Source organism: Rana temporaria, chromosome 7 (assembly GCF_905171775.1).
Source record: "Rana temporaria chromosome 7, aRanTem1.1, whole genome shotgun sequence".
Lineage (NCBI taxonomy): Eukaryota > Metazoa > Chordata > Amphibia > Anura > Ranidae > Rana > Rana temporaria.
Window position 1 is genome coordinate 169,837,184 of NC_053495.1, and position 18,264 is coordinate 169,855,447.

Below are 18,264 nucleotides of genomic sequence, written 5' to 3' on the forward strand. Positions count from 1 at the left end.
TTCAGACAAAGAAAAAAAACATTTTAGAACACAATTTAGAAGGGAAATCTAAGGAAAAGGTTAGTGAACCAACAATGCATTAGCTTAAAGAGGAAGTAAACCCTGATGGGGTTTACTTCCTCTGTTTCCCTGCAAAGGTAAAGCATAATGGGCTACTATACATCGCAGCCCATTATGTGTCACTTACCTGAAGCCGAAGCCTGCGATGTCCCTGATTTTCATCGCCTCCACGAAGCGTCCATCTTTCACCCTTTTTTCCTTCTGGGTATCACTGCTCCGGCGCTGTGACTTGCCGGAGCAGCGATGACATCACTCCCCTGACACTTACGGCATGATGGCATTCAGCAGCGGCACGCTCAGTGCCGTTGTCTACGGCACACATGCACCGTAGACATCGGTGCATTATTTATTGCAAATATCTCCTAAACCGTGTAGGTCTAGGAGATATTGCAAGCCATGTAAGCCTTAATCTAGGCTTACCTGTAGATGAAGGTTCTCAGAGAGGGTTTACAACCACTTTAAAGGAAATTATTTAGAAAATAAAAAAACGAACCTTTTAACGTCTTGTTTGTGTTTTATTCGTTAAAAACGAACATGTTCTACTTGCCGCCTCTGTGCAGTGAATTTGCACAGAGCAGCCCCTCCCTCCTGTTGAGTGCCCCCACAGCAAGCAGCTTGCTATGGTGGCACCAGAGCTGAGCCAAGCCACAGCTCCTTGTGTCCATTCAGACACAGCTGACTTTGACAATGGCACCACGCTGCTGTCTCAGCCAATGAGGAGGAGAGTCCTGGACATCAGTGTCTGTTCTACAACATCGCTGGATCTATTTGGGGCGCTGAGGTTTTATATTTGAATGCATAGAATGCATTAAGATAAAAAAAAGTCTGCCTTTTACAACCCCTTTAGGAACAAGTTTAAGGGTAAGTACAACTGATGTAAAGTAACTGGTTCATTGATGTGCAATGTAATATGCTTGAGAGATTTAAATCATTATATCACTGATAACTACTACATGCTCCTTGTGTGTAATTGTAAACCCCACAAAAACATTAAGCTAGAAAGCCCAGCATTCTTTCCAAGAAGGGCCGTATCCCGACTATAAGGTTGTAGATTTTGTGCAAAGAGGAAAAAATAATAGTACAGTGTAAAGTAGGGACATGGAATAAGTGCAGGCACATGAAGAAAAGTGATCTGGGAAGTATGAACAAAGTATACTTCCGAGATCATTTTCTTCTGCGTTTCGGATGTACCACCCTTTACCAGGGTCTGCCTTGTCTGTGTGCATTTATTATTATACAGGATTTGTATAGCGCCACCTGTTTTTCACAGTGCTTCCCAATATAAAGGGAGACAATACAGCAACAATACAATTCAATACAAGAGGATTAGAAGGGCCCTGCTCCTGGGAGCTTACAATCTAATAGGGAGGGAGGCATTAACATGTGTTACATGCATTTAGACTTTCGCACCCTGGGCACCCAAAATTCTATGTTCTCTAAATGCAGAAAAACTAAATGCAGGTAAACTCCTGTCCAAGGATGCCTTTTATGCCTTTAAAGTCATTTTTATGCATTTTTTTTTTTTTTTTTTTTTTACTGCTCCACCCGAATAAAGGACTCTTCGCTATCAGAATATATTGTACTGATCAGCGGCTGCAGATGCTGATCGACAAGTTTGCCAGCTTGTCCACGTTATACAGAGTTCGATCAAACCATTGACTTCTTAAAACCGAGACGGCCACAATTCTTGCTGAGTAGGCTGAATTTCGATCCATCTACGGCCAGCTTAGGAGTCCTCTTGTTCCACTGAAAGCTGGAGTGTTCGAATATGAACGCTACAACACTTCTGAAGTATTGGAGGCTGCCCCTTTCCTCCTGATTGGCCTATCACATTGATAGATGACCTCCGTAAACAACTAGGGGGTTGCAGAAGACAGGTTAGCCTAGCTCACCACCCAGAAGTACTGAGCCTCCAAGTACTGAGCCTCCCTGTATGTTGGTGAAGGCCGTCCATCAGTGGTGAGGCTGGAGGGCCAGGTATTACATTTTTATAAACTTTTTTTTATCAGCTTAATTTTTATTTTATTTTACAATTGACCTAAAACTATTACAATTTCACTTTTAAAACATAAGCAAAATACATGCACATTTGCCCATGTTTTAATGCTTTAAAAAATTCTGCAAGTCCAGAAAATACTTGTTTTGCCAGAAATGTACTCGGTTTCCAAATTTCCTGTTGTGCATTTTTCTGGACTAAAAATAAATAAATTAAATGGTGTCAGCCCTACCCAGCTTGCTTTTGCTAAGCAAAATCTCTTCCACTCTTCTAATCACCATGAAGTGTTTTGTAGTCTGAGAACATGGTGGGGTAATTGAACTCTTTGGGCCCTTTCACACGGGACGGATCCGTGATGATCCGCCCCGTGAACCTCCGCTGATTTGATAGGATTTTCCTCCGTCTGCAGAATTGGAGGATTACGGACACTGATGAGATCGGGTGTCATCGGGTGATGATCAATGTATGTCCCTTTTTCATCCGTAATCGGATGAAATGGCAGGCATACGGTCCGCATGTGTGATGGGGGCCTTAGAGATAAAGGGGGGAAAAAAACTATACAATATATAAAAATATTACATAATGTAAATATCTGTATAGTCTCTGTAGCCAGAAGTATGACAGAACTTTGATATTCCCTTTTGGTTTATAGTAACTATAAGATTTTTATCTTTTCAGCAGGGTCCCCCAGGATCTCAGCCATCTCCTCATGCACAGCAACCACCTCACAACCCCAACATGATGGGTCCTCACAGTCAGGTAAGTGACTCCTTTAGGATCCTAAATATTCCAGTTCAGCTGGAGTCAGTAGTGCTTCTGTTTGGCCCACATATGATCTTTACTCTCTATGTGTAAATGGTATTCTGGAACTGCCATACTGCATTAAGCGCTTTTTGTTGTTCAGTTTTCATTTTGAAAGAGGCGCCCTGCTCTGCTTTTAAAGGGATGTGAGACTTGGAACACTCAAATGTACAGGAAAGCTTTTGGAAAATGGAGATTTCCACCTACCAGAAAAAACTGGGCCGTCTTATTACGTTGGCATAGTTTCAGTGCCAGGTTGCAATCCACAATGTGGAAAGTGCAGGGACTGGTAGTTTGCATCAGATTATGTTTAAAATCCCTCTGCTTAACTTTACAAAGCTGAAGGGATTAAGTGGATTATTCTGTTGGCAGATTCACACTGTTGCGGTGCGTTACTGCACATACATTAATTGGTGTTGCTTTAAGGATGTGCGTTTCTGCACATGCATTAAAGTGGTTGTAAACCCGTACATACCCAGTGAAGTGACTGGCCTCAAGTGATAGAGATGAAACAAATCTTTATATAAGTTGTTCCTGTTTATCTGCAGCTCCTTCTTGCCTACATTCATTCAAAGGGCTGCATTTTAAAGCTTGCTGGGGGGGGGGGGGGGTCCTGCTCTACACTCGACCTTGGCTGTGACTTTACTTTGTTTTAACCATGTCTAAAACTTTGTACACACGATCGGATTATCTGACGGGAATTGTGTGATGGCAGGCTGTTTGTATGCTCCATCGGACAATTGTTGGATATTCTGCCAACAAATGTGTGTTGTCTGATTATACGATCATGTGTACACAAGTCGAACAAAACTCCAAAGTACAAACACGCATGCTCAGAAGCAATGCTCGCCATAATATAACATTAGCAGAAGTTGCCCGAAGGGTGGCGCTAAAGAGCTGAAAAATCATGTCGTTTTGTGTTTGTTTGGCCTACAATTCTTTGCCGTTTGTATAAAAGACAAGTTATTTTTGCCTAGGGTAGTTTCTGCCTTTCACCTCAACCAGGACCTGTTCTTCTATCCCTTTCATTAAAAGGACATCCCCCCCCCCTCATTGTTTGCATGTGGCTTGTGCTGTGCAAGTCAATAACTTTTTCGAGTCACCTCTCTGAATATTCGATATACTATCACAATCTTTACATTAGATTTTTGATTTATGTATGATTTTTATTTTTAAATTTTCACTCTAACTCTTTAACACATTCTGAATTATATATGCTGTTCCCATATTACAGCCTTTTATGTCGCCTCGATATGGTGGAGGACCCAGGCCGCACATAAGAATGGGAAATCAGGCAAGTTATCTTTTGGATATATATTTTCTTTGTCAAAGTTTTATTGGTCACAAATGGCGATACAACAACAGTAATACAGTAGGGGTAGCCGCCGTAGTTACATGGGGGTTGGATATACATTTTTAACACCTTCCACGCATATATATATTTTTTTATTTTTTTTTGACCCATGGTTGTTCCTTCTATGATTGTAATATCAGGAACATGTGCTTTTTGTTTTTAGCCACCAGGTGGAGTTCCAGGATCACAGCCCTTATTACCAAACTCTATGGACCCGACCCGACAAGGTAACCTGTCACAAATCTGGCATTTGGTTCTTTTCCCCCTTTGTGGGAATTTATCATTAGCTTGTCTTTTTATCCTAAAGGACACCCTGGCATGGGAGGACCTATGCAAAGGATGAATCCCCCCCGACCGATGGGCCCCATGGGTCCTGGACCTCAGGTGAGAATACAGACTTTAATTTACCTTTTTATTTCTCTTGTACATTGGAGATTAATGGGACCCTTTTTACCTGCGAGCCGGGCCTTTGTGCTAGAGCTGGTCTCTTCCTGTGCTTCTGGTCATGGTAATTTTTGTTGTGATAGGACAAGTGATTTTTATTTTTTGAGTAATATTTGCTAGTTTTGCCATAGCAGGGGGTTATTGGGCGAGTTGGTGTTCTCTAAACTCTTCAGGAGTTTACATAAAATTGGAAATATTGCCAACAGTCTCATTAATGAGCAGTCAAAACCCATTAGATTTTTTGGAGAAGATTAAGCACTAATGCTTTAAATGGTTCCTCTACATGCGACAGGGCATTTTTATGAGACTGATCCATCAGTCATTTGAGTAAAAATCTTCAGTGTTCTAAAGCTGAGTACTAGGGATCGACCGATATAGCTTTTTGAGGGCCGATACAATACCGATTTTTGGATGCCTTTCAGGCCGATGGCCAATATATTCTGTGCAGTTCAATTTTTTTTTCTTACAATTTTTCACATCCCTTCAGACAGTATTAAGCAGTGAAACGGGTACTCTTTATGGAGGGATCAGGGGTCTTTAAGACCCCAAACCCCTCCTCTGTATTTGAAAGTATTCAGAACGTCAAGATCTGCGTTTAATATTTTCTATTTTTTAAAACTGGAGCCTTTTAAGATGACAGTAATTTGTAAGTGATGTCATGACATCGTTTCCGGGTTACTAGTCTAGAGACTAACAAAGCATCGGCTTTGTTCGGGTCTTCGGCCAGCCAGCCGACGTGCCAGCTGGTAGCTTGGGTCTCCCAAGGGGGAGGGGGGGGTCCCCTCCTCCTGCTTGTAATATCCGCTCTAAAGATTGGTACTGGGGATGATGCTGCAGGCATCACTCTGGTACAGCCCCTTGAAGCCGTATCTGTAAGTTTTGTGGACGATATTGATGCTTCGAAAGACATGAATAAATATCGGCGGCACCAATAATCGGTTGACCCCTACTGAGTATACACTGTCTGAAAATTGGCTGGTTCAGCAGGAACTGGCCCACTTCCAGCCAGTATGTACAGTAGTCTGACCAGCGTTCGTTGACGGGACATGCTGGATCAGAGCTTGCAGTTAATGGCCACACTTCAGATACTCACCCAAACGGAGGATCCAGTGTTGTCCTGCTGTGATCCTCTTATCTGCAGCCACCTCAGGGTCCTGCGACACCATGTTCTTCTGTGATATCATTGGCTCTTTCAGGTTTTGGCGCACTATACCAATGCCATGCTACTAGGCCAGCCCCTCTCCACCGTGGGTGATGTGTGGGGCTCCCAGGGCCTTTTGGGATATGCATGTGCTGGACCTAAGGAACCTGATATATGTGCAGCGGAGGGTGGGCTGGATGCCGAAGAGCCAAGTTGGTGGAATGGGGGAAAATCCACTTCAAGTCTCAATGGGAGACTTGTGTATTAATGTCTGTCTGGTGTTCACCACTGCAGACCACACATCCAGCAAACCAAAGGGTGGCGCAGTTGCACTGTGTGTGTTCACAACCAGGTGCTCTCATGATGCAAATACTTTTATTTTATTTTTTTACTACACCTGTAGGGTACCAATGACATTAATAGGTGGTCAGTTATTTGTTGCTTATATACCAGATTAGGAGTATAACTACCTCTTCTAGTTGTATGTACACCTTCAAATTGCCACTTTATTTACAAAGAATAGGTGACTTTTGCCTGCACACAGATTTATTCATTACATCTGCTCTGCTCTCATTTTAGAAGGTCTTCTAACTTCATAGCATATTGGTAAACTCTTCTAAGGCCTCGTTCACTTGGGTGTACCGATCATACATCTGAGCGAAGCGGGGTGCACAGTTGTTCCATGCAGGGGAGTGCAGGCAGCCTGTTTAAATTAATGGCAGGCGGCTGGCTGCACAGACCTCCATAGACATCCTGCAGTGTACATCCAGGTCAGATCCATGGATTGGGTCAAAGACTGACTGCATTCTGATCCATGTGTTAGGCTGGGTTCACACTACTACACTACTTTCATCCTACTTTGCTCTGCTACATTGGTCCTACATCCATCCTACTTTCATGAACAGGATACTACTTTGGTCCGACTTCAATGATATTCAATGGGCCTGAAGTAGGATCAATGTAGGACCAAAAGTAGTACAGGGAGCATTTTCAAAGTCGGACCGACTTGTGTAGGACGCTACAAGACGCTCTCATAGGGAAACATTGAACACAGAGCAAAGTAGGATGAAAGTAGTGTAGTAGTGTGAACCCAGCCTTAGACCCGCATGGAGGTCCATACAGCCAGCTGCCCATCATTGATTTAAACAAACTGCCTGAATGGGAATGGGTGGCTGAAGATGATACTCGGTGCCATCGTACAGATCAGCATATCTGCATGAATGAGGCCTTATTGTTTTACCGTGCACCCCATGTTTGGCAAAATAAGGAAAATTTGGCCGTTTGTGAACAAGGTCCAATACGAAAAGCGGTAATGTAAAACGACGCTGGAAAGTCTATATCAAAAGTTTAGAACTTAAAGCGGGAGTTCACCCATAAAAAATGTTTTACCCGTAGATTGATGCTCATTTTGTCTAGGAAAAATCGGCTAGTTGTTTTAAAACTCGAGCAGTACTTACCGTTGTAGAGAGCGATCTTCTCCGCCGCTTCCGGGTATGGGTCTTCGGGAGTGGGCGTTCCTTCTTGATTGACAGTCTTCCGACGGTCACATCCATCGCGTCACGAGTAGCTGAAAGAAGCCGAACGTCGGTGCGGCTCTATACGGCGCCTGAGCACCGACGTTCGGCTACTTTCGGAAAATCGTGACGCGATGGATGCGACCGTCGGAAGACTGTCAATCAAAATAGGAACGCCCAGTCCCGCAGCCCATACCTGGAAGCGGCGGAGAAGATCGCTCTCTACAACGGTAAGTACTGCTTAGATTTTAAAACGACTAGCCGATTCCCCTAGACAAAATGAGCATCAATTTAAGGGTAAAAAATGCTATTTCCGGGTGAACCTCCACTTTAAACGTGTTTCAAATGACATGTCGTCCTCCTTGCATGTCTTCCATCATAGATATGTCGCCTCTACAACATAGAAAAGAGGGACAGAACGTTGTCATGAAAGAAGCCGGTTACTTAAGCAGGAAGACTAGGGCAGGCTTTGTTGTGTTCTAACCTTGTGATTGACAAAAGAGATGTCTGGAGTAACTTGTATAATTAAAGGAACACGAATCTGGTGTCTGATTTTTATCCCTCTGTGGGATGGCAAAGCTGGCTGATTCTCTGACTGTCAGGCAGTTAATGCTCTGTGTCCTGTCATCTGAAATGTGGATCAATGCAAGCGTTAATCATATTAGACTCCGACTAATTATGATAATGATCCCGCCGCTCTTTTCATCATTTGCATTATTAGTCAATAATTGTACTGTTACTAGATGGCTCTTCAGTCTGCACCACTAACCCTCTCATTTTCTTCTCTCCCGCCTCTCTCCGGTTGATCCCTCGTTACCGTAGTCTGACCCTTGGTTATCATTGCAGAATTATGGAAGCGGAATGCGGCCTCCACCCAATTCATTAGGTCCCGGCATGAACATGTAAGCAGTCTGGCACAAGGGAATTCAGTTATTTTTTTGGTTTTCTGTGTTAAGGAAGTTGGCTCTAATGTGCTTTCTTGTCTTGTATTGTCTTTCAGGGGTCCAGGAACAGGCAGACCATGGCCAAATCCAAATAATGCAAATTCAGTAAGTGTCAGTTTAAAGCAAACCTAACGTGTTAATAAACCCACAACAGTAAAATCAGCCTGTATATGTAGTAAAGCATGCTGGTTATACTCATTGTGGAACCTAAGGGGTTTATCCTCTGCATTGTGTGAAAAGACTGTTTGATCCAGTCTCCTCTGATCCTCCCCTTCTTCCACAGTCCCCAATATATCTTCTGATAGAACAAAGGCCAGGGGACAAGCTGAACATGCTCAGTTCGGTGTGTATTGCTAGAACGTGTTTTTTTTTTCTCTCTTTTTCTTGAGTGCATGTGATCAGCACAGGGCCAATCGGCACTGTCCAGACAGAAGGTCAGGGGTCCTGCAGTCTCATAGGATAGCCAGAGGAAAATAAAAACTCTTACTAGCTGTAAGCAGACACTGATAGAAGTCACAAGACTGCTATATACTGCTGATGAGAAAAGGTATTTAGCAGTTTATATTTGGTAAAATGATTGCATTTCCATGTACTGTGGGAAACCAGATATAGTGAATGCAGGGTCCTGGGATTAGCAATATTCTAAAGACTTTGGGCATTACAGCAAAATGCAAAGTCTGCAATGCGGTAATGGTCATGGTTATTGGGGAATGTTGCTATAGCAAGATATTGAGGGAACCATCCTACAGAGGCAGTCTTGGATTTACCATTAGACAGAGTAAGCACAAGCCTATAAACTGCAGAAGCAAAGAGGCGACTTTGGCCTATAGAATTATTAATTACACTTTTTTAATTTTCCCCAATCTTGGGTAGGGATCGTCCTCTCAAATAAGGTCAGTCGCACACATGTTAAACAGGTGGTCCTAGCAGAGAGAAGTTACTTAAACTTGATGTAGACCCTCTTCTATACCCATTAAAGTGAACAGCCTCAGATGATGGAGATGTAACAAATCCCCCTGCATAAGTTTTACATGTATATCTGCTGTTTTCAGTTTTTTTTTTATACTGTTTAGAAAGTGCACATTGTGTTAGGAGATTTTCTCACCTGTAAGTGTGGATTCTTGCCACACACTGTGAGACAGCTGATTGAAGGAAAGGCACACACCCCCTCTCCTCATAGGCAAAGACTTGCAGAGCTGTGTTGTGAATAGATCAGCTCTCTGCTAATCCTATTTATAGCACACACCCTGACACAATGTTCAGACTGGTTTTATTACAGTTGACAGAACTTGTCAGAAGTTATAATGCTGATAACCGAAGAATGGAGCAGGAGAAAGCCATGGGATTTAGGGATTTGAAGAGCGATAATAAAACGCTGCAGACATGTGCCCAGCTCAAATTTCATGAATCAGGTTTACATCCACTTTATTGCACAGAAGCTTTGTGCCTACAGGCTTCAGTGAAGAAAATTAATCGCTAGAACTACTCGTCATCCTTTGCATAAGCTTATATTTTCCTTCAGAGCTGTGCTTTTCCAGTCCTGAGGTTGTGGCTGTTATTTCTGTTTGTTGCCCTTATTGACTTCAGGAGGGCAAACAAGTAGTTGGCACTTCCGCCTGACGGCACTAGGGTCATCGGTTCAAATCCCAATCACGGCACTACCTGCATGGAGTTTGCATGTTCTCCCTGTGCCTGCGTGGGTTTCCTCTGGGTATTCTGGCACTCCAAAGACATGCTGGGAGGTTAATTGTCTTCTGTCTAAATTGGTCCTAGTATATGTATAAATTTGATTTAGGGACCTTGGATTGTAAGCTCCATGAGGGTAAGGGACTGATGTGATTGTAAAATATAGATGTAAACTGCTGCTTAAATTGATGGCACAATAGAAGTACCTTCTAAGAGATCACTCGCTGTGCTAGAACTATGGAGGAGCAGTGTTGTCACTCTAGGGCAGAAAGTACTACAGTAAAACCTTGGTTTGTGAACATAATTCATTCCAGAAACATGCTTTTAATCCAAAGCACTTGTATATCAAAGCATTTTTTTACAGGGTATTAAAGAGAAGAGAGGCACCTCTAAGTGTAGCAAAATGTTGTACCTTCATTAAATGTAACCATATTGCTACACTTGGAGGCTCCTCTCCTTTTTTTTATACTCGGATGTGACATGACGCTACTCTTGTATCAAGACATCGCTTGTATATCAAGGCAAAATGTATTAAAACATTTTGCTTGTCTTGCAAAACGCTCTCAAACCAAGATTTTATTGTAGTAGTACAAAAAATTCCCACACCCCTCCTTTTTTTTTTTTCTTGACTCAATAACAGCGGAAGGTGTTCTGTAGTTCGGAGAGAATAGATGGCACATCTAGCTGATAACAGCTATCACAGGCAGCAAGCAAAAGAAAATTTTATTTCTGGCAAGATCAAGAGTTCTATATGGTCATTGTTCGGATAAAATGTGTATGATACATACAGAATGTTTTGTTTAAAGTAGAACTATGGGCAAAACTCCTTTTTTTTTTTTTTTTTTTTTTTTTGATGCAGTAAGGTACGGTTATTAACCCCTGACAGATTTGTTTTCTTTATCTCTCTCTCCCATTGTGGAGATTTTCCTTCACTTCCTGTCCCATATCCAAACAGGAAGAGAGCGGAAATCCCTGCAAATTAAAGGATTTTTTGTGGGCCTCCAAACATTAATTTTGCCCACACATTACATTTTTATATTAATAATCATTGTATTGAAGACATAGAATAGTAGGTAGCCGTCTCTGAATATAATCTAATCCTTGTGCCTTGTTTACAGATTCCATACTCTTCGTCATCACCTGGCACATATGTGGTAAGTTGGGTAAACTGTTCAGACTTTTATTTTGTTTACTTAAAGCGGGAGTTCACCCGAAAAAATATTTTTAACAGTAGATTGGGCCTAATTACGGGAAGCAGAATCGGGTGTTTTGATTAAAATCAATGCAGTACTTACCTTTTTTGAGATAGATGTTCTCCCGACGCTTCCGAGTATGGGCTGCGGGACTGGGCATTCCTATTTGATTGACAGCCTTCCGACGGTCGCATACAGCGCGTCACGAGTTGCCGAACGTCGGTGCGGCGCCTGCACACCGACGCTACTTTCGGAAACTGGTGACGCGCTGTATGCGACGGTCGGAAGGCTGTCAATCAAATAGGAACGGCCAGTCCCGAAGACCATACCCGGAAGCGTCGAGAGAACATCTATCTCAAAAAAGGTAAGTACTGCATTGATTTTAATCAAAACACCCGATTCTGCTTCCCGTAATTAGGCCCAATCTACTGTTAAATATAGATTTTTTTTTTTTGGGTGAACCTCCACTTTAATAACTGACAAGTTCTCCATGGCCAACTGATCCCACTGACCCCCATCCCTCTCTCCACGCCTCCCTTCTCTAGCATGGCTTACCTCACTTCTAAAGCAGTCTGTAGGTACATGTCGTCTTCCTGAGAATGATGGGTTATCAGATATCAGTCTACTCTCGACTGACATTCCCAGGGTGCTCTGCAGTACCTGGCCATTGTTGTTCATAGCTGGAAGGATTGGACCCCAAACGCACTGATGGGATATTTCCTTTTTAATCTCCTCCTGCCACCAGAGGTGCTCCTGATTTCCTCCTTGCGGAGAACAGGAATTGGGGGGGCACAATTAAAGATCACTAGGGATTTATAGGACCCCCAAAAAAGTTAACTGACTCTAAATCTAGGGCTGGCCATACACTGATAGGTGTGTGTGGTGTTTATTTTTCCCCCTCATTCTCAGATCGCAGATTCTGCAGGTGGAGGAATCTTGCGCTGTGGCTATTGTATTATGACAGCTGGCCCCACTGGCTGTCAGAATATCAAAACGGCATCTGATTGGATGCAGCTCTTTCTCGACCAAAACCGCTCCAGCAGGTCCCCTTGACTTTGTGGAACAGTGTGAGGCCGGCAAGGCTACCCAATGAGTGAATTTTCTCTAGTTCCTGGGGAATAACCAGAAATTTGCACAGTGTGTGGCCAGCTTTACAGTAAAGTGACTAATGAATTATAGATCATCACGCTGAAAACCTTTTTGAGGTCAAGCTTTTCTGTAGCGATGTGGTCTTTGTAAGGAGACTCCATATATATTGGAAAAAATCCTCACTGTAAGGTACGGGCAGAGTTGCTGGAGGAGAACTAGATAATGTTTTTTGAGGGACTTTTACAGCAGCACATCATAGTTGCAGGGCCTGAATAAGATCTACAGATGTTTCTGAGCAGTCTTCTTTGGATTGATGGCCAAAGACGTTGCCACCCTTGTATTGGTGAGCCTGTAACCGTGCAGCCATGAGATGTGTGAATGATTATTTCTTGTTCCCCCTCCTATACAGAGATGTGTGTTTTTTTTTATTTTTTGTTTGCTTTTGCAATGTGGGTTTAATTATTATGGGTTCTGGATGCATCTTGCTTCATAACTCATACATATAAATAGGAAAAAGAAGGGTAACAGAGCTCACATCGGGGGCCTAAATCCAAGTCTGGTGTCCTGCAGGTATGGCTGCTCAGGCTTTGGGGTTTTATGCTCCTAGAAGCTAATATAATACACACGATCATTATTCGGCATGAAAAAAAACTAAGTTTTTAAAAACGTCATTTAAAATGATCGTGTGTGGGCTTCACATCTTTTTTCGTCTTGTGAAAATGTTGTTTTTCGGGTTGTAAAAAATCATCCTGTGGGGGCTAAAATAACGTTTTAAACCCACGCATGCTCAGAAGCAAGTTATGAGATGGGAGCGCTCGTTCTGGTAAAACTAGCGTTCATAATGGAGTAAGCACATTCATCACGCTGTAACAGACAGAAAAGCGCGAATCGTCTTTTACTAACACGGAATCGGCTAAAGCAGCCCAGAGGGGAATAGAACTTCCCCTTTAGAGTGCCGTTGTACGTCACTGCGCTTTTTTTATCATTTTTTAAAAACGATGGTGTGTGGGCAACGTCGTTTTTAATGATGCTGAAAAACGTCTTATTTTTCATGCCGAAAAATGATCATAAGAATTTTATTCTGCTTCTAGAAAATGATGGTGTTATCCTATGTGTCCATCCATACTATTTTATGCTAGAAGCATTTTTCAAGCTTCAGCGTTTAGGAGCAGAAAAATAGTTTCTGTCGCGTTTTTGGGAGCGTTTTCCCAGCAGAAAAAAAAGCTTTTTTTTAAGCAGTTTTTTTTTCTTCATGTACTGTATAAACGCTAATAAAACGCTTAGATTCCTGAACGCTCCTAAAATGCTACTGTAAGCCAGCACAAAAATGCTATTAACGTTTTTCATCCAGCTTTTTTTTAACTTCTAAAAAAGCTAGTGTGCATGGAGCCTCGGTGTCCTCTTATCACTTACACCAAATGCAGATGAGATGTAGGAAGCCGGCAACTCGAAACATCCGCATTGAATCTTTATTTGCTTTGAGTTAAGGAAACGATAAAACCGCCCACATGTTTCGGCCAGCGGCCTTAGTCTGATCTTGCTGGAGATCTTTTTATGTGGCTTATATATCACACTATACACTATATCACACTAGATGCAACAATGAATGTATGTATTTGGTAATCCTAGCCACGTAATTATGCTTTGGTCATTTTTTTGGAACCTTTTTTAAACCAGAACCTATTTTGTCTACTTACAGGGGCCCCCTGGTGGTGGAGGACCTCCGGGAACACCGATCATGCCCAGCCCTGCAGGTGTGTATACTTGTGCTACCTACGAATTGTTTTGCACCCAGCGATGAACTGTAACCTGTTCACACACAGTAACCTTGCTGGTCTATCCTTGCAACATAAATTACACCTGTTGCATTTAAAATACACTGGATGCTGTTTTTTTTTTTTTTTGTGCAAAATTCTAGTTACCTTGCAGTTATGCTAACTCTCTGGTTTTAGTAGTTAATGAATCCTAAACCTCGAGCATGTGCCTTGAATTATTAACATTACAGCTTTCATGCAGTCACTAATGCTTTTTCATATTTTTAGAGTCGACAAATTCAAGTGACAACATTTACACAATGATGAATCCAGGACCACCCACAGGAAACCGGTCAAATGTGAGTACATAGACTAATTCCTGGGGGGTCATGTTGGTGTCATTGTTCCTGATGTACATATCTCGGCATCTCAAGCCAGGGGTAATGTTGTCATTGGGCAGCTCATGAAATTTGGAAAGAAAAGTAATGTTTGTGTGTTTTTACTTTAGTTTCCAATGGGACCTGGTTCTGATGGGCCTATGGGAGGAATGGGTGGAATGGAACCTCATCATATGAACGGGTCATTAGGTAAGTAATTTCTTATCACATTTATTTGTACTTTTTTTTTTTTATTCTAATTTTGGTTTACAACAGGAATGACGAGATCTGTGACTTGTACTGATTATGTGTTTTTGTTGTTTTCCCTGAAGGGTCTGGAGACATGGACGGACTTCCTAAGGTGAGGAGCTGTTTTTTTTCTTTTTTGCATACTATCAAATGCAAACCTTATGTTAGTGTCGGATTAAGTTTTCTGGTATGTCTGTGGAATTTCTATTGATCAATGTTGACTTTTTCTTGAAGGTGTGTGGGGTCTCACCTTTCTACCTCAATACATGATGTCTGCTATGTATATCCATGTTCTGGTCATTGGATCACCATGTAGTGACATGGAATACATATGTAAAAATAGAAGGTTTTTGAGATGTAACAAAATCGGACCACGATAAACCACATCAGAATTTTTTTCCGATTATTGTGACCTGCGCAATTCAATTAAAAACAAATTGAAGTCTCAGGCCTCTGTTAAAAAGGTATTTTACCTTGACAGCAGCCTGAATGACTTCACCAGAAGATGATCAATGTTTTGGTATAGCCCAGCCAGATCCTGGATCTGAATCCAATTGAAAATCTGTGGATTGATCTAAGGCTGGATTCACACCTATGCAGTTTTGGTGCTTTTTGCAGATTTGCACTACAGTCCATTTAACATGGTTTCCTATGGAACACATTCTGTAGTGCAAATCTGCAAAATGTAAAAAGCACTAAAAATGCATTGGTGTGAATCCAACCTGAGAGGCTATGTACAGGAGATGCCCTCCAGCCATATCTTGCACATGTGCAATGCTGGAAGACGTCTACCCCAAAAGACTGAATGCGGTCATAAAATCAATAGGTGCTTCAGGTTTTCTAAGATATTTATATATATATATATATATATATATATATATATATATATATATATATATACAACCACGATATTGTAAGATTTTTTTTTCTTTTATTGTTCCCCCTTCAAACATGTCAGTTTTTAATTGCATTGCACAGATAAGTCACATGGTGGAAATAATTCAAAGTGATTTATCTTGGTCTATTTTTTTTTTTTTTTAAACCATCTGCAGCCTTTGTTTTCTGGGAAGATGTCAGTAGAATGAGTTGCCTGTTTTACATCAGGGATTCTCCCAATAAGAATTGGGTGTTGGTGTGATGGGGGAGGACTGCTGCATGGGGTTGACAGCGTAACGGCACAGTGGCGGGGAGGTTTCAGGCACTTGGCGGTTACAGTACAGTGAGGGTGGTTGGTAGCAGAAATAATGGTAAGTGGTGCCTCAACAAGGGAACTGTGGGGTTTATTTGGTAAAACGAGAGAGTGCAAAATCTGGTGAAGCTGTGCATGGAGATCAATCACCTTCCATTTTTTTTTTCTTTTATTTTTTTTTTTATTATGGTCAAAGCCCAATTCAACAAGCTGAAGTTGGAAGCCGATTCGCTACCATACATGGCTGAACCAAATTTTGCACTCTCCAGTCTTGGTAGATCAACTCCTGTAATGCCCCGTACACACTGAGAAAATTGGGCAAACAATTGGCCGGTTTTCCTCGATGTTTAAAAGAAAGTCTGAACTGAGCATAGAAATGTACGAAAGTTCTCATACGACAAAGGCGCTTTTTTTTTTTTTTTTTTTATCTGTTCCTTCTGATCATGTGCAGTCTTTCATATCTGATATTGCTTGTACAAAAAAGGGTACACATTGAACAAACCTTGTTCGTTCTGATCTTGTACGAGAAAATGTTAGCGTTTTCGCCTTCAGAATCGGCCGTCGAAAGTTCATATGATCTTTCCTTGGATGAAAATGTTCGCCCGATTTTTTTCTTATGGTGTGTACGGGGCATTAGTCTAGATGCAGTCCTCCCAGCCATCGTATGGTGCAGTGGAGAATCCCAGGGCTGAACACCTTTAAAGCGGAGTTCCACCCAAAAGTGGAACTTCTGCTTAATCCACTCCTCGCCCCCTTACATGCCACATTTGGCATGTGATTTTTTTTTTTGGGGGGGGGGGGCTTCAGGAGGAGTGGGACTTCTGTCCCACTTCCTTCTTCCGCCGAGGGGCTGCTAAGGCGAATGGTCATATCGCCTTTTGGCAGCCCCTCCCTGTAGACGATCGCCTGTAGACGTAACAGGTCCCAGGCGATCGCCTGTTCAATCGGATGGCACCGCTCGCGCATGCGCAGTGGGTGCCCGACCGTGAACCCGAAAGCTGTCATGGCTGGGTGCCCACACTTAAAATGAAGACGCCGGCGGGAGGGGGGGAGGAGCCCCGGCCGGCACGTCGCTGGAACGTGGAGCAGGTGAGTGTATGTTTATTAAAAGCCAGCAGCTACACTTTTAATAAACATTAAAAACGACTGAGACATTAAAAACGACCCTTTAAACATCTTTCAAATTTAAATAACTGGTCATGTTGTATTGAAAATGTTTTTTTTTTCTTCTTTTGCAGAATTCCCCAAACAACATAAGTGGCATTAGCAACCCTCCAGGCACACCTCGAGATGATGGAGAGTTAGGAGGAAACTTCCTTCATTCCTTCCAGAATGACAATGTGAGTGTTCTGCTGACATAACCAATCTCTAGAAAAAGGCTTTGTATGAAAAGTCCTACTTTACAATTTATTAAAATGTAGAGTTTTCTGTTTTAAAGCCTTAGTGAGTGAAAAAGGTGGTTGGGCTAAATTGGGAATGATCTGTTAACGGTACAAGTGTGCATCCTACCCCCTTTGCCAGCAGAGGTCACTAGAGTGGGCATAGAGCGATAATCTTCCAGAGGTCTGAACTTCTTGCCACTCTATCTAAAAAGGGGGGGATCTTTGGCTTTTAGATGCAGGTTAATTGAAAACTGTTAAGTCATACACCGGTGGAGGTCTTGATTTCATACGTTTTTGAAAAGAAATCTGGTACAACCTACCCATCGCTATCTGTAGGCCTCTGCAAGTGTGCATTCCATGAGAAATTGCTAAATTGAGCAAAACCAGAGTAGATAAAATATATCTCAGAGCTGCCATTTTTTTGTGTTTGAGGGTGCTAGTGATGCCAGAATCTTTGTATGAGTATTTGAGTCGGCGATCCATAGCAAGCATACTGTCAAATGTAAAGGTTGCTAATATTGTTTTGGATCGGTGACTAGCTCAAGTAGTGAATGGATGAGTCCTGAAACTGGTACCTCCATCGCCATCAGGATATTGAGCCGTCCTTGCTGACTTTTTATGTGATCCTGTGTTTTAATTGCTTATGGCCTGGTTCCCACCTATGCAGGCTGCATATTCCAGGTGCATTTTGTGATTTTTAACCACTTCAGCCCCGGAAGAATTTACCCCTTCCTGACCAGAGCATTTTTTGCGATACGGCACTGTCTCTCTTTAACTGACAATTGCGCGGTCGTGCGACGTTGCAAGCAAACAAAATTGTTCCCCCCCCCCCCCCCACAAATAGAGCTTTCTTTTGGTGTTTTTTGATCACCCCTGCGGTTTTTATTTTTTGCGCTATAAACAAAAAAGCGACAATTTTGGTAAAAAAGCTATATTTTTTACTTTTTTCAATATTAAATATCCCCAAAATTCCTTGGTTTAGGCCGATATGTGTTCTCTTTATATTTTTGGTAAAAAAAATTGCAATAAGCATATATTGATTTGCGCAAAAGTTATAGCGTCTACAAAATGGGGGATAGATGTGTAGCATT

The 18,264-nt window shown here is 42.1% G+C and overlaps 1 protein-coding gene across 8 annotated transcripts in view; it reads left to right on the plus strand.

Moving 5' to 3' along the window:
* The window catches only part of SSBP3 (single stranded DNA binding protein 3), a 102,269-nt gene that overhangs the window by 75,993 nt on the left and 8,012 nt on the right, over positions 1 to 18,264 (plus strand). For 2 of the 8 annotated variants that reach the window (XM_040360425.1, XM_040360429.1), the window contains exons 6-17: positions 2,738 to 2,815; positions 4,092 to 4,151; positions 4,375 to 4,438; positions 4,519 to 4,595; positions 8,157 to 8,212; positions 8,311 to 8,359; positions 11,059 to 11,094; positions 13,922 to 13,976; positions 14,265 to 14,335; positions 14,485 to 14,563; positions 14,686 to 14,714; positions 17,030 to 17,131. In XM_040360425.1, the coding sequence (XP_040216359.1) occupies positions 2,738 to 2,815; positions 4,092 to 4,151; positions 4,375 to 4,438; positions 4,519 to 4,595; positions 8,157 to 8,212; positions 8,311 to 8,359; positions 11,059 to 11,094; positions 13,922 to 13,976; positions 14,265 to 14,335; positions 14,485 to 14,563; positions 14,686 to 14,714; positions 17,030 to 17,131 (756 nt within the window). Of the gene's footprint in view, positions 1 to 2,734; positions 2,816 to 4,091; positions 4,152 to 4,374; positions 4,439 to 4,518; positions 4,596 to 8,132; positions 8,213 to 8,310; positions 8,360 to 11,058; positions 11,095 to 13,921; positions 13,977 to 14,264; positions 14,336 to 14,484; positions 14,564 to 14,685; positions 14,715 to 17,029; positions 17,132 to 18,264 lie in introns of all 8 variants that reach the window. The other 6 variants (XM_040360424.1, XM_040360428.1, XM_040360423.1 and 3 more) reach the window with 3 other exon arrangements.